The sequence below is a fragment of the Tenrec ecaudatus genome, chromosome 2 (assembly GCF_050624435.1).
Source record: "Tenrec ecaudatus isolate mTenEca1 chromosome 2, mTenEca1.hap1, whole genome shotgun sequence".
Taxonomy (NCBI): domain Eukaryota; kingdom Metazoa; phylum Chordata; class Mammalia; order Afrosoricida; family Tenrecidae; genus Tenrec; species Tenrec ecaudatus.
In genome coordinates this window covers 111208344-111228717 of record NC_134531.1, presented here as the reverse complement: position 1 = coordinate 111228717, position 20374 = coordinate 111208344, and the positions used below count along the sequence as shown (strand labels likewise).

The 20374-nt window shown below is 43.7% G+C and overlaps 1 protein-coding gene across 2 annotated transcripts in view; it reads right to left on the bottom strand.

Moving 5' to 3' along the window:
• Positions 1-16999, bottom strand: part of MAN2A1 (mannosidase alpha class 2A member 1) — a 209545-nt gene extending 192546 nt beyond the window's left edge. The window contains exon 1 of one of the 2 annotated variants that reach the window (XM_075541370.1): positions 15945-16999. In XM_075541370.1, coding sequence (XP_075397485.1) covers positions 15945-16079 — 135 coding nt within the window. In that variant the 5' untranslated portion in view covers positions 16080-16999. The remainder of the gene's footprint in view (positions 1-15944) is intronic. The other variant, XM_075541371.1, reaches the window with a different exon arrangement.
• Between the last annotated feature and the right edge of the window lie 3375 nt (positions 17000-20374).

Below are 20374 nucleotides of genomic sequence, written 5' to 3'. Positions count from 1 at the left end.
AGAGAGGGAAAAGACAGTGAAGGAGGTGGAGAAGGGCTAATTTCATCTTATACACTAAAGAGTCACGATGTAATGCCTGAAGTTAATGGATCACAAAAGTAAATGCAACTCTAAGATCGGAAGCCATGAGTATATCAAATAGAAGAACTAACGTAAAATAGCAAGAAAAAATGGAAAGGGCACAGCATTGAATTAAATTCTTCATCCTGTATACAGTGAAAAAATAATAGCACAAACTGCGGGGGAGGGAGGATTTTAAAGAACTAAATTATTTGAAATATAAAATCGATCAGAATTGGGATTGGAGGAGGGAGTGAGGAGGGGAAGAAGGGAGAGAGATTCAATTTTGAATGTATACCATTCGACACCTTAAGAATGTGTTTCTACGAATACCAACATTCCTATTAATGACAAATTCGTCAGGTCTTGTGATTTCTGATGCAAGTCAAAGTGTTTCAGTGGTGAGCACATGACGGGGTACCAAAAACCAAAACAAAACAGAATTACACTGGGAAGAGCGGAGCTTTCAGAGTACGCCTTTTTCCCCGTCGCATCAAGCAACTAGCTCAGTTAGAGCATCCAGGGGTCTCTCCTGGGATGGTTCCCTCTGGTCATAGTTAATATTTTCATGAAAGTGCTTTCACTGGGAGGGAGGGGAAAAAAGAGGACCTGATGCAAGGGGCTTAAGTGGAGAGCAAATGCTTTAAGAATGATTGGGGCAGGGAATGTATGGATGTGCTTTGTACAATTGATGTATGTATATATATGGATGGTGATAAGAGTTGTATGAGTCCCCAATAAAATGTAAAAAAAGAAAAGAGAAAAAAATGATTAGGGCAAAGACTACAGATGTGCTTTATACAATTGATGTATGTATATGTATGAACTGTGATAAGAATTGTATGAGCCCCAATAAATTGTTAAAAAAAAAAAAAAGAAAATGATTAGGGCAAAGAATGTACGGAGGTGCTTTATACAATTGATGTATGTGTATGTATGGATTGTGTTGTATGAGCCACTAATAAAATGTTAAAAAAAAAAAGAAAGTGCTTTCGCTGGAACCTTGTTTTTTGTGATGGCTGATTTAAAAGGATAGCATGGGGCTGTGAAATTTTGTTTCCCCTCTCAGGAAAAATGCTGCAGAAGCTGTTGTGATGTTGAACACAGCTTACAAGGGAGCTCTGTGGGAAAAACTCAAGTGTATGAATTTCAAAATGAGTGAAATGCCAATTAATGACAAAGCTCGTTCTGGACGTCTATCAACTTCCCAAACAGATGAAAAGGTCAACTCAGTACTGTGCATTTGGAGTTTGTTCCACCAGGTCAGGCTGTTAACCAAGCTTTCTATTTAGAGGTGCTGAAAAGATAGCCTAACAGTGTGCAACCAAAATGGCCTGATTTATGAGAGTTAGGGGACTGGTTTTGCCACCATGACAATGCATTTGCTCACATAGCCATCTCAGTGCGTAAGCCATCTCAGTGGGCCAGTTTTTTGGGCAAAACACAGCATGCCTTTCTTGCCCAACTACACACCTTATTCACCCTGATCTCGCTTCCAGGGAGTTTTTTTTTTGTTTGTTTGTTTGTTTCCTTGAAAGCAGAGGAACATGAAAGGACAGCGATTTGACTATGTAGAAGAGGTGAAAAAAAAAAAAGAGATGCTGTCAGCCATCCTGTCAGCCATCCAAACAGTTGAGTTTGAAAAATGTTTCCAAGAATGTTATCACAGATTTGACAAATGTATTAAGTGTAATAGTACTTTGAAGGTGATGTTTTGTTAAAAAAAAAAATTTAAATACATAGCTTTGAAAAAATAATTCCAGTTTTTGGAGGGTTACCCCTCTCTTACAGAATCAAATAAAACTTGAGATGTGGCCTGCCCTTAAAAAATGATTTAATTTCTCTCAATTTCCAAAGGCGCCTGCCTGCAAAGGAAGTCATAGTCCATCTTCCACTGACATGTATAAAACGGACACCTGTACACATTCAAACTAGAAGATGAAAAAAATAACTTAAATACTCAAACACTATTTTTCTCAATGAAAGCCATTAGGCTTATTTTGTTCAGACCAAGTGTAACTGTGAATTCATACTACCAGTCTCTGAGGACATAAATGGGATGGGAAACCTGTGACTTAGATAAAAGTGACAAATAATCTTTAAGAAGAAGGATGAACGATGACAGTCGTTGTCAGTTGCCTTCAAGTCCATTCTGACCCATTGTAATCCATGGATTACAGAGCAGGACTGCTCCATACGGTTTCCATGGTTGTAATCTTCAGAGAAGCAGAGCGCCAAGGCTTTGTTTACACAGTACTGCCGGGTGGGTTCCAATCACCAACTTTTTATGTTAGCAGAGGAATAAAATTGTTTGTATCACCCAGGGACCTGCTCAGGTATTATTTAACTGCTGATAAGCAGAGCAGTAGTCCAAGACTCCTACCCACAACCTGCTGGTTCACTGTAGCCAAACTAACCAGTCCTAAGAGTACCTACCAGAGAAACCTGCTGAATTTCATTCTACATTTACCAATTCTGAAGAACGTAAGTAGACCCAGACTCACCTTTCCACAGCACGAGTTAGATTAGGCAAAGAATTCAGACCCTCTACGAATTACAAACTCCAAAGAACGTAATGCCATCAGGTCAATTCCAATTAAGTGCCCCTGTGAGTTTCCAAGACTGTAATTCCTTAAGAGAATGCAAAGCCTCATCTTTCACCCATGAAGTGGTTGGTGGTTTTAAACTACTGACCTTGCAGTTAGCACCCCAAAGCATAACCACGATGTCACCTGGGCCGCCTTCCTGTCTAGGAATTGTAACGAGATCCCAAAATCAGGAACTTAGGGTTTTCAATCTTGAGGCTGTGGATCAATTCTGAATGTTCATGTTTAAGAACTCTCATTTTCAGAGTGGCCTTTGGGTGTTGGAAGGCAAAAAATGAAACATGTCACACATGTCCGCACTCCAGCATAGTAGCTCCCTAAAAACACTTAGGAAATCTATGAAACACGGAGCTAGCACTAGTTGTAAACCACCCTACCCTGCTTCAATTTATCTAAGCATACTCTTTCATATACTTTAAAGCAGGGTTGGTAAAATTTTGTCTATAAAAGACTCAACTCAACAACTAAACTCCATGCCAACTCCTAGTGAGTGAACCTACAGGAAAGCATAGATCTGCCCCTGTGGGTTTCCAATACTGTAACTTTTTTTTCTTTTTGAAATCATTTTATTGGGGACTTGTATAACTCTTATCTTAATTCATATATACATGGTATCAAGCACTTTTGTACATTTGTTGTTACTGTTTTAGGGTGTCACCCAGTCCCTTCCAACTCATAGAGAATCTAAGCACAACAGATCAAAGAAACAATTCCCAGTCCTGTTCTAGCTTCAAAAATTCCTATGTTTGAGTCCACTGTCCATTTCATTGAGCATCCTCCTCATTTTCACAGACTCTTTATTTTACCAAGCACGATCTGATAGCCTGGGTAAACTAGGGAAACAAATCCACAGAAACTCATATGCATAAGAGGGAGTTTTATCTAAAGGGTAAGTGTACATTAAGAAAGCATCGCAACCCAGTGCTGTCCAAGCCTGTAAGTCCAATATTAGGCCATATATCCGACACCAATCTACAAAGTCCTCTTCAATCTCACAAAACACACGCAATGGCGCCAACTGCAAGGGGAAAGCCAAATCAGTGAGCATGTAAGCATCTCAGCACTGGCAAGGGTCTCCACACGGCTGCTCCAGCACGCAGGGCTGCATCGGGGTAGGTCCATGCTGCTTCTCCTCAGGGATGTCTTGCAGGAAGTGAACCTTGCCAGCTGAAGCACAGAACTGGCTAAGGCATCAGCACCATGGTCCAACCATCAGAGGGCAAGAGACCGAAGAACTCAAAAGGCAAAGCTCACCAAGCCATTTCTCTCTCTGCCCTTCAAGTAATCACACGTGTTTATTGGCCAGGTTGGCACAATAACCCTTACCTATCTCATGCGATGTTCTTTTCAAGGACTGATCTCTCCTGACAGTATGTGTGACAAACTTTTCCATCCTTGCTTAAGAGGAGTGTTCTGGCTATATTTCTGCCAACACATTTGTTCATTCTTTGGGTAATTCATGATATTCAATAGTCCTTGTCTATACCATAATTCAAAGGCATCAAATCTTCTCCAAGTCTTCTTTATTCATTATCTAATTTACACATGCATATGAAGTGGTTAAAATGCAATGACCTGGGTCAGTTGCATCTTAGCCTTCAAAGTGAAAGCTCTTTGCTCTTTTACACTTAATCTGGCCGTAATATCTGGCAGTGCTCTGTGTACTGTTACAACTGTTTTTTAACTGTCATCAGCAAAAAGTTATTGCTGTATGTTGTTAATGATATTTTCAATCATTTCTACATGTGGTTGAGTCACCTCTTTGGAATGGGCACAAACATAGATCTCTTCCAGTCCATTTGGCCAGGTAGCTATCTTGGCACAGACATGTGAATCCTTCCAGTGCTTCATCAATTTGTTGAAACATTTTAATAGGCATCCATCAATTCCCAGAGCCTTGTTTTTGGTCAATGCCACCAGCCAATCAGCGGGACAAAGACAGCACACTCTACTCTGGTAAAAAGTTAGTCTTGGAAACCCACAGGGGCAGTTAGTTCTACCCTGTCTGGTAGGATTGCTATGAGTTAGCATGGAAGGTCCTGAAAACTTTGCTACACCCACCTCATGAAAGATGATTATGTTGAGAAGGTAGCTCTCCCCTGTTAAATACTGAGTGTTTTCCAACTCAGGGTATTAGCTATTGTCTGGCACTCTATCAGACAATGACAGACTACTACTCATATAGTTTTCAGTGGATAATTCTTCATAAGCAGTACACCTCTTCCTTCTTCCTAGTCTGCCTTAGTTTAGAAGCTCTGCGGAAGCCAGTTTTCCATTAGGAACACTTCTCATATTTGAAATAGTGGTAGTGCACACAGCATAATTCCCAGAATCACAGCAACACACAAACCAGCACAACACAAAAAACTCAGACTAAAATGGGGGATATTAAGGTGGCTATATCATACGATACTACCTAACTGTGTAAAATTTTAAAACCATTCTTAGCTCATGGCTCTAGCAAATACTGGAGAGGCTGGATTTGGCCCAGTGGGTTATAGTTATCCAATTTGGTTTAAGACATGACGGTCTTGGAGGAAAACAAAAGGTATAATGAGAGGATTTTTGCCAAGAACTTTTTATATTGAATCTCCAGCTAACTTTCTTTAAAAATTCCATTTAGAAGATGAAATGAATAGGAGAAAAGTCTTCATCCACTTTTTTTTAAATATTCTGGACCCTGCCCCTGAATCATCAGAACTAAAAGAAACAAAACAAAGCACAGAAAGTAAATAGCTTGAAAATTTTTCAAACATTTCCCATTATTTTTAGTATGACTTTTATGCTAACTTATATCTAAAAAATGTAGAATAAATCTGAACTACTGCCAACCTCTCGTTCAGTATACAAAAAGTAAAAGATAGTCTGACCACAGCTTTTCTCAGAATAACAAGCATGTCAAATTCGTAAATGCTATATAAATAAATATACACACATACATATTTCTCTTAAAGTTCATCATAACCTTCAATTTTTCCTTAACTTGCATAAAAATATAATCTCATGTCTCTAAAAAATTACAATTTAACAAATAAAAAATGTAAGTGAAGTAAGGCTTTAAATCACTTCTTGGATACAAATACAGAGGAGTCACAAATTGACAAGTGGGATATACTGAAGATGAATCACCTATGTACCCTGAGAGAATTCACCAAGAGAGTAAGAAGAGAGCCTACAGACTAGGAACACATCTTTATCAATGACACATCAGACAAAGGCCTTACTACTAAAATCTACAATACTTTGAGAGCTTATAGTAAGAAAAAACTGCCCACTCAGGAGGTGGGCAAACGACCTGAACAGAAGTTTCACAGGGGCAGAAATCCAAATGGCCAATAAACATATGAGAAAATGTTCCCGATCATTAGCCATAAGAGAAATGCAAATTAAAACAAGTATGAGATACCACCTAACACCCTCAAAGATAGGCTAATTCAAATAGTCAGAGAGTAACAAAGTGTTGGAGGAGCTGTGGAGAGATAGGAATGCTTGTCCACTGCTGGTGGACCTCTAGGTACAGCCATTATGGAAATCAATTTGGCAATATCTAAAACAGATGGAGACTGAGCTACTATACGACGCAGCAATCCCCCTACTGGGGATATACTCAGAAGAGGCAAGAAACAAACCTTGGGCAAACATCTGTGCTCCAATTTTCAACACAGCACAATTCACAATTGCAAGGAGTTGGAAACAACCCAAATTTTCATCAACAAATGGATTAAAAAACTGTGGTACATACAACGGAGTACTACACATCCCTAAAAAGCAGTGATGAATGCATGAAGCACATCACTGCATGGGAAAAACTGGAGAATATTATGCTAAGTAAGCCAAGCACAAAAGGATAAGAACATGAGTCCACTGAGATAAGCTTAAAAATGAAAAGGGACAAAGAAAAAAAGCTACCTTATACATACATTCCTGGGGTGAGGTCCAGGTAGTGTGGCTGGGGCCAGACCTAATCCAGGGAAACATATGGTAGCCAACTAAAAAAGAAGGGAAATAAAAAAGAAAAAGCATGGGTAGCGGGGGAACAGGGCACTAATCCACCCAAGGGAGGGTATTGTTTATATCTCCCCAGGAGAAAGACCAAGCTTCAACCTGACGCAAATACAACATACCAGCATGTACCAGGGAACCAATAGTGAGTTCTGTGGTGTGGGTCCCATTCCCAACTATGTGGATCTCCCCTCCTTCCCTCTCCCCTTGAAAGAATGCACTTCAGAGGACAGCTCTGGGGCTACAGCTTGGGGAGAGGGGACACGTCGGATTAGAGCACATAGGAGAAACAAGAAGGGATGGACAGGGGTAGAGGACATTCTGGCCAACCAAGCCCCAAGGACGATGTTCCTGCTTGGAGCAGACAACACACAGAGAGGACCATAGGGCTGGCCAGACCATGGGCCACCTCATCCCGCAATGAACCATGATGCTCTGGAGACACAGTGCAGAAATAGTACAGTCTGGCCACATCACGCTGGGGAGAGGCACTGAGGGCATGCAGCAGAGCAGCAGGGGAGCAACTGATGAAACCACCCCCCCCCCCAGGAATACCAAAAATAGACTTGGGAGATAGAGTGTGGCACCCCATCAGACTAGACTGGAAAACACTCATAAAAGTCAACAAACAGACTTTTAACTTTTTATAAGCTTTTCCATTTTTGTCAGTGACCTTTTTTTGTTATTGTTATTTTGTGTTTCTTGCTGTTGTTACTGTTTTGTTGGTTTTGACATCCTTTGTTGTTTTATTTGGTTTTGCCTGGGGTTTGTACTTATTAATGTATCTACATGTCTACCTAGATTAGATAGGTGGGATAAATAATTCAGAGATGAAGAGAACGGGACCGATGGTTCTGGTGGGGGGTATACAGGAGAAGGGGAGGCGGGAGAAAGGATGGGGAGGGAGGACCAACCCAGGGTCAAGGGAACAAGTGAAATCAATGGAAGGAAGGTCATAGGATACCTAGTGGGGCTTACTCAAGGGTAATGTAGCAACCAGGAATTACTAAACCTGAAAGAAGGCCAAACATGATGGTGGGACAAGAGGGGAATAAAAAGGGAATAGAGGAAAGAACCAGGAGGCAAAGACCATGTATAGAGCCCTAAATACAGGCATGTACATAATTATATATATATAAAATGAGAGGGGAATAGAACTATGTACTCAAATCTATATGTTAAGAATTAAGGTTAAAGGTGGACACTGGGCCTCCACTCAAGTACTCCCTTAATATAACAACACTTTGTTCTAACAATCCGGCATCCTGTGATGCTCACCTTCCCGACATGATCGCTGAAGACAAAATGGGTACATAAGCAAATGTGGTGAAGAAAGCTGATGGTACCCAGCTATCAAAAGATATAACATCTGGGGTCTTAAAGGCTTGAAGATAAGCAAGCGGCCATTTAGCTCAGGAGCAACAAAGACCACATGAGGTGTCGATGGGATCAGGTATCAGGCATCTAAGACCCAGATTAAAACCATACCCAAGGTGAATGAATGGGGGGTGGTGGGGGGGGGGGGTCTGGAGTAAAGACCCAAAGCCCATCTGTAGACAATTGGGCATCCCCTCACAGAGGGGTGACAGGGAAGAGATGAGCCAGTCAGGGTGCAGAATAGCACTGATGAAACCACAATTTCCCTCTGGTTCTTTGGTGCTTCCTTCACCCCACTATCATGATCTCAATTCTACATTACAAATCAGATTACACCAGAACATGCTCACTGCTACAGATAAGAGCCCGGAACACAGAAAATCCACGGTAGATAAACCCCTCAGGGCCAACGAGGAGAGTAGAGATACCAGGAGAATTAGGAAAGGGGGGAGAGGGAGGGGGAACCCGTTACAAGGATCAATCTAGAACCCACTCCCAGGGGGGCGAGTAACAGAAAAGTGGGAGAGAGATGACGGAGGACGATGTACGATATGGAAAAAATAATCTATAACTTATCAACTTAAAACTTGTGAGGAAAGGTGGGCGGGGAAGGGAGGGGGAAGAAATGGGGAGCGGATATCACAGGCTCAAATAGGAAGAGAATGCTTTGAAAATGATGATAGTGGCATATGTGTACATGTGCTTGACACACAAGAGGAATGTATGGATTGTGATGAGATGTAAGAGCCCCCAATAAAAGTATTTTAAAAATTAAATAAATCCACCCAAGAGTAAATTTGGGGGGAAATGTGCCATATTGATAAATAAAACAGCCATATAGTCACATGAAAAAATAAATACTTCTATTATAGCATGTAGCAGCTTAAAACCTTTAATACATAATGTTCTTTAGAACAATCTGAGCATCTCAATTTAAAAAGTGAATGAATAACCTGAAAATGTACTTTAAAAATGAAAAAAAGAGGAAAATGTTTTTAAAAATCACTCTTTCTAAAAAAGCAAAGTGTTCACTAAGTATAATGAGCATAGAGTATACCTTCAGCTACATTCTAGCCAAAGTGGTTTTTAAGGGGGAAGATATCCCCAATGGGATATGTGAACATGTCTGGAGATAGTTTGGGTTGTTATTACTGGTATCTAGTGAGTAGAGGTCAGGGATATTGCTAAACATCCTACACAAAGAATTATCTGGCCCAGAAACCCTGAGCAGAGATAGTTAAAGGCCAAGAGTACGCACAGTTTTAAACTAAAGACCTTCAAATTGACCATTCCTTTGGAAAACAGTAAGTTTAGCTTATAAATATGACATAAATACTCACAGACACCTATTAGCGATACACTATCTCACAGAGAAGCTATAGCAGGATGTTATGCATCTCTTATTAAGGTAGCAGAAGGACATTGGGACTCTACTCACGCCCTCTTTCTTTTTTTTTTTTTCTCACACCTTCTTTCAAGGCAAGAACACTTTGTTCTAATAACCTGGCATTCTGTGATGCCCACCTTCCCAACACAATCACTGAAGACAAAGTGTGTGCATAAGCTAATGCGGTGAAGCTGATGGTACCCGGCTATTAGAAGATATAGCATCTGGGGTCTTAAAGGCTTAAAGTTAAACAAGCTGTCGTCTAGCAGGGAAGCAACAAAGCCTACATGGAAGAAGCCCGCCTACCCGTGTGATCACAAGGTGTCCACGGAATCAGGTATCAGACAGCAGAAGACCCAAAATAAACAACCATTTTGATGTGAAGAAAGGGGGTTGGAATGGAGACCCCACACCCATCTGTACACAACTGGACATCCCTCACACAAGGGTCACAAGGAATGGACGAGCCAGACAGGGTGCAGTATAGCACTGACAAAACACTAAACATTCCTCTAGTTCTTTAATGCTTTCTCCCCATGCCACGCCACTATCATGACCCCAGTTATACCTTACAAATCTGTTCGGTAGATCAGAGCATGGACACTGGTACACATAAGAGCTCTCAACACACAGAATCCAGGACACACAAACCCCTCAAGACCAATAATGAGAGTAGTGATACCAAGAAGGGAGGGGTAAGGCGGGGGGTGGGAGGGGAAACAGATGATTGACATACAACCCCCCCATCCCCACCCTAAGGGAGGAACAACAGAAACATGGGTGAAAGGAGAGAGGAGATGATATAAAATATGAAATTTAAAATAATTTATAAATTATTAAGGGTTCATGAAAGTGGGAAAGTGGGGGAGGGAGGGGGGAAAAAGAGGAGCTGATACCAAGGGCTCCCATATAAAGAAAATGTTTCGGAAACTACAATGAATGGGTACATATGTATAAGTGTGCTTGATACAAGTGGTTGCTATAAGAGCGGTAAGAGCCCCCAATAAAATGATTTATTAAAATTTAAAAAAGAAAAAAACAGAAAAGAAAAAACTCCAAACTCACTGCCATTCAAGTTGTTTCCAACTCATAGCAACACTACAGGGCAGACTAAAACTCCTCCTTTTCCTGTTTCCAAGGTTATAAACCTTGATGGCAGCAGAAAGCCTCATCTCTCTTCTGTGGAATACCTGCTGGGTTCAATGCAGTTAGCAGCCCAAGTCATAATTCACTACACCACCAGGGATCCTCATGAGGCTGGCTGGACTCCAATCAAAGGGCATTACCACCTTCCAATCACAAGGCAAATTTAGCAATACTCACTCAGAAGTTAAGCATGAACTCTATTTTGGTACAATGGACCTTCAAACTAGTTTCAGCCTTAAAATTAGCAACTTGACTTGAAATCTATAGCTAAAACAGAAACTTGTTTTAGCTGTTTCTACTTCCTCTCCTGACCAACCTGCTAAGGACAACTATGACATGAAGTGAAATTCCCTCTTCTGGTGAGCCTCCTCCACATTTCTAAAAGCCCTGTAAAAACAGATGTTATGAGGCACATGAGCAATAAAACAGAAAGGGCCAAAATTGCAACGTGGCCTTTACTATCCAACATTTTCTTTAAAATTCCTCTACGCAAGTGGAGCGATGCCAAGAGAAAACTAAGGCTGTTGAACCCAAAAGGCTAAGAATAAAGCAAATGATAAACAGCTACTAAACTACTGCTTCTAAGAAAACACCAACATAAATTTCAGTATTTCAAAAAGGCTGAAGTTTTAACAGCAATCAAAAAAGCAATAGCTGACTCAAAGTAAAAACAACAAATAAAAGTAGCAATTTTAGTCACTGTTTTGCCCACAGTCCACACATCCCTTAATTCAAATTAATAATTAACAGAGAAAAATCCCTTTGGATAAATAGATTGCAATAGCTCCTGAGGGAAGCTATTTGCTCAGGCCCTGATAACAGTGCTGACCTGGTCACAACACATGCAACCAGTACACCCTATTTTCATCTATCAACATGGCTAGCATTCAAAGACCAGGACATCATACAAAATCGGCATTATGTTAAAATGGAGGGTGACCACATCAGATCGCAAAATGGAGAAGGACATGGCTATATGGCTGCCAAACTGCACGCTTCCATAGCTGCCACACTGAGGGTTACGGCATTCATGCTGACACATAATCATCAGACAGTGCTACTCTCTCCTCCCATCTCCATGTGACGTACCTGAGGTACACCACTGATGGCCAAAATAGGCAGTAAATTTTAATTATATGTGACAGTTGTCACTGAACTAATTCACACTCATGGTGATCTCACGTCAGTGTAGAATTATGCTCCATACAGTTTTCAGTGGGTGCTATTTTAGATGGAGATAGCCAGGCCTTTTTCCTGCAGTGTTTCTGAGTACACGCAGACCTCCAGCCTTTGGTTTACTTGAGGAGCATGTTAGGAAAGTCTCTGAGGAGGTTGGACTCTGATCCCGTGACAGCAAAGTTCATACTTGTGCCACGATAACACTTTTATTTTTGTGACTAGATAACACTTATTAAAGAGAAAGTGAGAATGCCTTTAAATAAGCGTTTTTATTGAAAACCAAAGGAAGGTGGGGACTTGGAAGGCTTTTATTTTCTAACTTTTATTATAAAAATACAATACACATACAGATATGTACATGCCCTAGAACTTTTCTAGAGTCCACCAACATCCCACCCAAACCAAAAAAACCAAACCATGACGGTCACCAGTGTGTGTCCTTGCTGGGTACATAAGAATGTGTCTTAGTAAAATATCCAGGGCAAAGGATTCACTTATTAAGAGCAAGAAACCTATCAGGAGTGGGTGGGGGAGACAGGCAATGGTTCGTTTATTGGTTTGGGTTGGAGTGCTGGTGGACAAAAGATTGGAGGTCTGCGTGCACTCACAAAAACGTCAGGAAAAAGGACTGGCAACCTCCATCTAAAATATCAGCCACTGAGAACTGTATGGCGCATAATTCTACACTGACACGTGAGGTCACCATGAGTCAGAATCAGCTCAATGACAACTATACTTATGTACACATAGTATGTATACATATATGGTCATATACAACCCTAGAGATTGACCACTTGTTATATAAAACCTGATTCACTGATTCTCAAGATCCAAACGAGATAAAACTGTGGATATTAAGTAACCTGTGAAATCTGTTTGTAAAGTGATGAAGAACTTCAGTGAAATCTTATCAGTGTTTCCTTTTTCCATCTGCTGAAAATCTAGCAAGTTCATAACAAGTATCTTCAGGGCCAGCCTTTCCTTCAGGATGGAATTCTTACTAATTTTTCTAGTTGAGATTTAATAGCATTGAAACCCACACACCAGTGTAAAGATACTTGGGCACCTGTGGCCTGCCAACCTCACAAAGGAATTCCTCCCAGAAGCATAGGGGGAAAGCCCTCTAGCCCTGTGAAGGCCAGCATAGCAGCAAGCAGCTGTTCCAAGTCAGGAGAAACCTGAGCAGCCTGAGCTGAGGCCACTCTTGGACAAGCCACGGAAATCAGAATTCTGGGAGGAGGGAGAAAGAACACAGTCCAAAAAACAAGCAAACAAAACAGCAAATAGATTGTTCTTAATATGATAGTTTTTTAAAATATACTACGCTTACAAAATCAAACTATGCCTTACCAAAGGCTGGATATTGACAGCAAATGAACTAAAAGACACAATCCAGAACTCAATTCTTTTCTAGATTACATAATTATCCTACTACCCACTAAAAATGACTTGTAGTGACTAGCCTATCACTATTAAAACTCTTGGGAATCCAGTGACCCAACTCACCAAAGTACTATAATCTGCTTGAAAGCTACACGTTAGCCATGATTTGGTATTCTCATCAAATTAAGGTTTGCACTGATTTGAGGGCCGTGGGGGGGGGGGATGAATTAAGTAGCCCCAAAGCTGGATGCTGTGCTACATACACCGTTGAATAGTTTTCTGTATCCTATTAAGTTCTGAAGCTACAAGACATTATGAGGAAGTGTAAATTTCAAGCAACAAATGCTACAGAAAAAAAGGTTCACAAGCCCTAGAGCTTGATAAGCAAAGATCTTAAATAAAAAAAAAAAGTCCTAAGCTAAGGAATCAAAGAGCCATCAGCTCTGTGGTCTACATCATATCTTTCCACTGACTGGAGCTAAACAGTAAGCAAAAGGCTCTTACCAGGCAATACAGTAGTTGAGGTTAAATTCCAAAGGTTCTACTACTTAAGCTGAGTGACCTTCAGCAACTTAAACTCTCTGCATGCATATCCTCCTACTAGGACTCGGTGTGACCAGGCACTTTGGAAGGGAAAGAGTCAGTCACGGAAAACCACAAATGTGTTTCTACCCTGCTGCCTATAGGGTCTCGAAGTCAGAGTTAACTCAAGAGCGGAAAGTTTTGAGAGTTGGTGGTAATGGGCGTGAAATGTTCATATAAGGCACCTAGAATAATGCCAGGCACGGAAGAGTTAAGCTAACAAGAATGCTTGGCCTGTTCATCTGCTTGGGGATTCAGTGGCCTGTAAACTACCCTAGCAAAGGGAACCTTCTTCCAACACTGAAATTTCTGGAGCAGAAATGTAAGCCAACTTTATACACAACTCTACCTTCCAAATCCTTTCCCCTCGCACACCAAACAGGACACACACAGGGCCTTTTCCTCCAGCCAGCTGCTGTCATTTTCCATCATATGTGCTACACCTGAGCAGAACTTCAGCCTCTTGATGAGGAACAGGAGATAAATATTAAAATATTGGAATTAACTGTACCTAAGATTTCCCAGTAACTGGATGAGTCACTGCTTTCCCTTGAAACAGACTAAAATGTCGAGGTTGCCAAAGAACCTAGGCCCAGATGTTTCCGTAAATCACTTCCAAGTGATCATCACGCCAAAGCCAAGGGACATTATTCAATGTAACACTTTGCATAAAACACATCAGCCTTTATGATTTTCCTGTAAAGGTGAAAATTCTGACAATTGAGGTTACTGGGAGAGAGAAAAAAAAAAATCACAACTTTAACCCCCGAAATTACACATCTGCTTGTGGATTGAACCTTCTTCTGGCTGAAATTTCTGGATCAGAAATGTGAGAAAGACCACTGGACACACAACTCCACCTTCCAAATCCTTTCCCCACGCACACAAAACAGTGCACACATCACAGCTCAGACCTCTACTTTTGTACTGGCTTCAGAGGGTTTATTTACGCTTCTATGAACTGTCCTCTCCAACTGCACATACGCTATACTTACAACACTAACCAGCGCCTGTCTCACAATCTTTTTTCCACCCTAATGCTACCTGAGTGAAGCAGACATATCTAAAATTTGAATACATCTGTTTATTACAAGATTTTCATTGTTACAGCAAAACTTTGCTCTGTATTGATCTGGGACAGCAGCCACAGAAGAAATAAACACTCTCTGATTACCCAATAATCCGTGTAAAGTTTGTAGTTGAATTTCAATTAAATTCCAGCCACCTGCCATAACGTACAAAAAGAAATCGTAAGGATAGTCCTAGAGCATTTAAATTGTCACCAAAGGTAGGGGGTGGGGGAAACCTTCAAGTTGTTCGTGTCCTCCGTTTCTCTGTCTCTGAATCAAGTAAGCAGTTTTACTTGATCACTCTGTCAGGCATTCAGTTCTACAGCTTCATTCATTACAGAAGATATACACAAAATCCCTACTTGTTATTTGCAAGGAACCTGGAACTGAACTCGCACACGCGGTGCAGTCCAAACAGAACCGACTGTGTCCACCTTGCTTATTTTTAGCCACTTTAAGTAAGATTTAAGACGGATCCTTTTCTCAATTCCTAAGTCAATGTGGCCACCGGGCGCAGGACTGAGCGCCCCACAGCTTCCGGCCCGAGTATAACACGCGCTTCCCTGCTCACCACGTCTGCTAACTACAAGCCGAGGCAGCAGCTCAAGAATGACGACACTGAAGCCAACCGTGCAGATTCACACCTCTCCGGTCCGCCGCCGGATTGCAACTTTTATTTCTCCAAAGACCGCGGGAGCAGGGGAGACGTCCAAGGCGGACGTCTGGGGTATTTCCCCTCCCCCAGGTGCGCGCTGCGAGTCTGGGCTCCAGGAGGCAGCTTCCCGCGGCGTGAGCCTGGGGCTGCAACCCGGGCGGTCCCGGCGCTGGCTAGAGGCGCCTCTCGCCGCGCGCGACCCCCGGCCAGCAGGTGCCCGAGACCCGCCGGCAGGCCCGAGTGCTGACGCGGGGACGCGGCCACTTCCCCAGGGCGCAAGCCCTCCGCGCCACCAAGCCTGCACTTAGTTAACTCGGCGCGCCCAGGAAGAGGAGGCTCCCCGGCGGCGGCCGGCGCCAGGGCTGCGAGAGAGAGAATCCTCCCTCCACTTTGGCCGCGAAACCCCCGCGAGCCGAGCCGAGGCGCGGCGAGAAGGGGCGGTCGCGCCGCGGCGCCTGGGCTCCGTCGGCCGCGCTCCTGGCCAAGGCAGGGCTTACCTGGGGAAAGGAGCCCTCGCGGCGCGGGCTCTTGGGGTAGTCTAAATGACCCCGGTCCAGCATCAGGTAGAGCGAGAAAATCACCACGCAGAAGATCGCGCTGCCGAACACGGTGAACTGGCGACTTAACTTCATTCTCCTGGGCAACCTCGGGGTCCGGACAGTCCGCGAGCGGGCCCGGAACCGACAGGACTCCTGGAAACGACCGCCGGAGGCTCCCTCCTCCCGGGCCACTGGCCCTCCGGCGCTCTCGAGTGCTGGTCCTGGCCGGGCCCCGCACCTCGTCTTCGGCGCCCCCACGCGCCCTCGGCCTCAGCCCCGGCCCGCCCCCCTGCGTGGGGGCGGCCGACCCTCCCGAGGACCCGTCGGCAGCTGCGAGAGCGCCCTGCGAACTTGACCGAGAGCCGGCGGGGCGCTCGGGGCAAGCTGAGGAGAGGTCGCCACCCGGATTTCCTGCCGCTGCCGCCCGCCCGCCCGAGACGGCAGGAAAAGTTTTCTCGACCAGGGCAGGCGCGTCCTCGTCCAGGGAAGGCGCGGGCTGGGCGGCCTCGGCGGCTAGCGACGCGGCGCTAGGTCTCGAGGAGCGGATGGGGAAGGAACCCGGTCGCGAGAAGCCGGGCCCCACAACTTAGCGCTGGGACGGCTGGGCCCGCCCCCGCGACACCGCCCCCGCCGCCCTGGACCGAGCCCCTTCCTGCCGCCGCCGCCGCCGCCGCCGGGCTGGGGTTCACCCTGGGCGCGGGGCCACACTGTTCGGGCAGGAGTTTCCTCGGGGCGAGCGCACCCACCCGCCGGCCTCCCCCGCCCCCCGGCGCCCCTTCCCTGCCCCTCCCGGACCCGGGCTGCGTGAGGTGGGCGCAGGGGGCGGGCGGCGGCGTGAGGAGGAGGAGGAGGAGGAGGAGGAAAAGGAGAGCCGGGAGGAAAAGACCGTCCCCGGAGAGAAGCCCGCTTCAGCTGCAGCCGCAAACCCCCCTCCCTGCTTCCCGCCCCGCAAACACGGCGATGGCGGCACCAGCTGAAAAGGAACTGCCGGGTTCTCCAGCGCCACTCGGCGCTCCGGCACCGCCCGCCACGAGCTGAAGACGGCGGCGGCGCGGCGGCCGCTGGGTCAATAGGCGCCCGCAGCCCCAGAGCTGTGCAGGCGGCTGGCCCCGCCCCCTCCCGACGCGCCGGGATGAAGGGGCGGGGCCCCCGGAGTCCAATCACAGCGCGCCGCCCGCTGGGCCCGCTCCGCGCCTGCTTCTCCTGGCCCGGGCGGGAGGAAGCCCTCAGACTGCTTTTGTGACCTAGGAGGCCGCTGAGCAGAGGTTGAGGGCGGCAGAGGTACACAGGCGCCCCCCGCCTCTCTCCCGCAGTGTTCGTGCTCTCTCCAAAATTACCCTTCTCTGCTTAGGGTTCCGGCTCTTGCGGACCTATGCCTGGCTTGCCTTGCAAGGCAACTTGGTGAGAATAGGGTGCAAATGCTATTCAGGCTTATCATCTCCTCCGTTGTTTTTTAATGATAGCTTGATGAAAACTAGGGGAAAAGTGTCTTCCAGAGGCCCCTTCAGGCAGATTGATGTAGTCTTATGACTAAGAAGTCTATAAGGAAAACTGGAAGGGATGCTTCGCCTGTTACTGAATTGCTCCTCAGCTCCAAATTAATCCTTTTTGACTACATTGTGAAAATGCATCTGGGCCTTTGGATTGCCCTTTGCCAGCTGGCATTGAAGCTATGACAGTAGAGGGCACCGAAGAGACATTGCAGGAGAAATGTCCTGGAGATTTGCTTCCTGGGTAGACATGCCCACAGGTAAGCTCTTGGCAGCATACTTGGTTTACTCCAGTACCTGGCTTCTGTAGGCCTGGGCACCCAGCCACTTCCTCCACCCAAGCAACCGTCTAGCAGTTTTGTAAGTAGAGGGCTTTTAGTAAGACTTCTCCCCATGAACAACTTCCTTGAACACCCTGTAAATTCCAGCACAGATTTTCAACAAGTCGTATTAGTATGGCACCACAGTTACCTTTCTGCCTTCCAGTAAGCCTTTCCAACGATGTCCGGTTCTCCACTGATAGGGCTCTACCTTGGGTACTCTGCCTCAGTTTTAGCGTTATTGATCCTTACAACTGCTATTTTCTTACTCTCTTGGTATTTTAGTCTTAATTAATAGCAAGTCCCCCATTATTCTAATCCCCATGTTCTAGTTCATCTTTTTTTCTTGTTCTATTAAGCTTTCCCTGTCTCAGTAGTTGTCTCAGGAGATAAACCCAGAAAGGGAAGATTTGAAGATTGGTATGGTTAGGTCTTGGCTTAATGTAGTACTGAGCTATTTACTAAAGGGAAATCTCACAGTCTAACTCATTCCCATAGAGTCCATTCTGGGATGCTAATAATCCACGGTATGTAGACCATCCCAATTAATCAAGCAATTATGGCAGTAAAGAGGACTGTGAGGACTATGGTGTAATATGGATTCTTTTGAGTGCTTACAAATTAAAAAATAACAGACACCAGTCCATTAACTCTTAGATCAAATCAATGAAAGAGAACTTCCATAACAACTCTAATTGTTTCTTATAACCACTAGATAATATCATTGAAAACCACAATTTTTTTTAAATGTTCAGGTAACTGAATTACAACAACAGTTGAATTCACAGGCACACCAAACTTCTCATGTAAAAGAGCATTGATTGTGAACAACAGGCCCCTAAAACTTGCAATAGGATGGTCCTATATAAAACTTGACAAGCTCGACATTTCACATCATTAATTGCCCAATTATGTTTCTTGAATTCCCAGAAGAGAGCCCCTTGACTGAAGCATTGAGAACTAACACTAGTGAGGTGAACACCTCCCTCTTTAAACATCTCTGCAGATTCTCCCTACTTTAGGCCAGATGCAGGGGGTTACTGTGGAGATTCCACCATTTAGTAACAGTTTGATTTCATTGACCATGCAAAGATTCAGGAATAGAAGTCAAATGGCAAGTTAATAAGTCAGGATTAATACTATATCCCTGTGGGGAATTGCAGGAATTGCCACCATAAGAGACTTGAAAGAAGAAGGCATCTTTCACAATTTAACTCACTAATTTGACCTGTGAAGAAGTCATATGGATCTTAGAGTGTGGAGACCCTTGTAAACTTGTGGATTCTATTGCACCTGCTGTCCCAGGTATAATGTATTTACTGGAGCAAATCAACACAGCCCATGTGTTTTGTTATATAGTTATTGGCCTATTTAATGCTAGTTTCTCTATTGCAAGGTTTTCTGAATATCAGTTTACAAAAACCATCAGTAGGCATTAGCTTTTACCTGGCAAAGTGAACAATGTACCTACACAGTCTTGACTCAGGCTACACCAGTTCTCCTTACTATAGTTAGCAGGCATTTTGATCAACTTTATAAAAAGAGGCTTCAAAAGTTCCATTATCTGAACCAGAGACACATATAGATATGAATATATATGAAAGGATTGGGGCTCTTAATTCTAGCCTCAATCTCAGAGCAGTTAGTTCTTATGACATGCCTTAATACTTGCCCTCATGAAGAGATCACTGAGGATAATTTGCTATAGCAATGTATGGTGAAGAAACCAGATGATACCAAAAAATCAGAAAGAATAGTATCTGGGGTCTTAAAAGCTTGTTTTCAAGCACGCAGCCAACTAATTGAGGTCAACTATGTCTATGGAAGAAGCACACCAGCCTGTGTGATCTAAGGATTTCAAATAATAAAATCCTTATCCAAAGGAAGGAATGACAGAGTTTATATTTGGAGCACTCGGTTTACAGAAGCCTATGGATGACACTGGAAACCCAAAATCCATTTGCAGGGCCCCCCCCCCCCATAGATTAAGCCTGGGGTGAATCCCATCTGACCATAGCCCAGGGATGTCAATAGCCTTACTGTTGGAAAGAAAGCATTGTAAAGTTCATTATGGCCGATATCGTTAGATTAAAATGTAACACCTTATAATTTGATCTCTCTTTTGACTCATTTTAAAGTTGTTTCAATTTTAAATAGTTATGCTTTTCAATTCAGATTTTTTTCCCTGTTTTGTTGGGGTTTTGTTTGTTTGGTTGTTTGATTCTTCTTTATAATTAGTATGATTTTCCATTTATGAAATTCTGAATAGGAAAATCTAAAGAGATAGTAACTAGATTAATAATTATCTAGGGGCATGACAGGAAAGGTTTCAGGGAATCGGGGAACTAACAAGTACAGGAAGAAAAGGTACTGAAATTGTGCTGATTAGTGTACAACTCTTAATATGATTGTATGATATATGAATTATATGCCAATAAAACTTTGTAATTGCATTGTCTTTTAATTCCAGTTTCATGAACTTCTTCCAATAAACCCCCTTGTATTCCACAAAATATCACACTGGTTTGCTGTATTGAATATAATGAGCAGGAAGTAGAAAATATTTCAGATGCCTTCA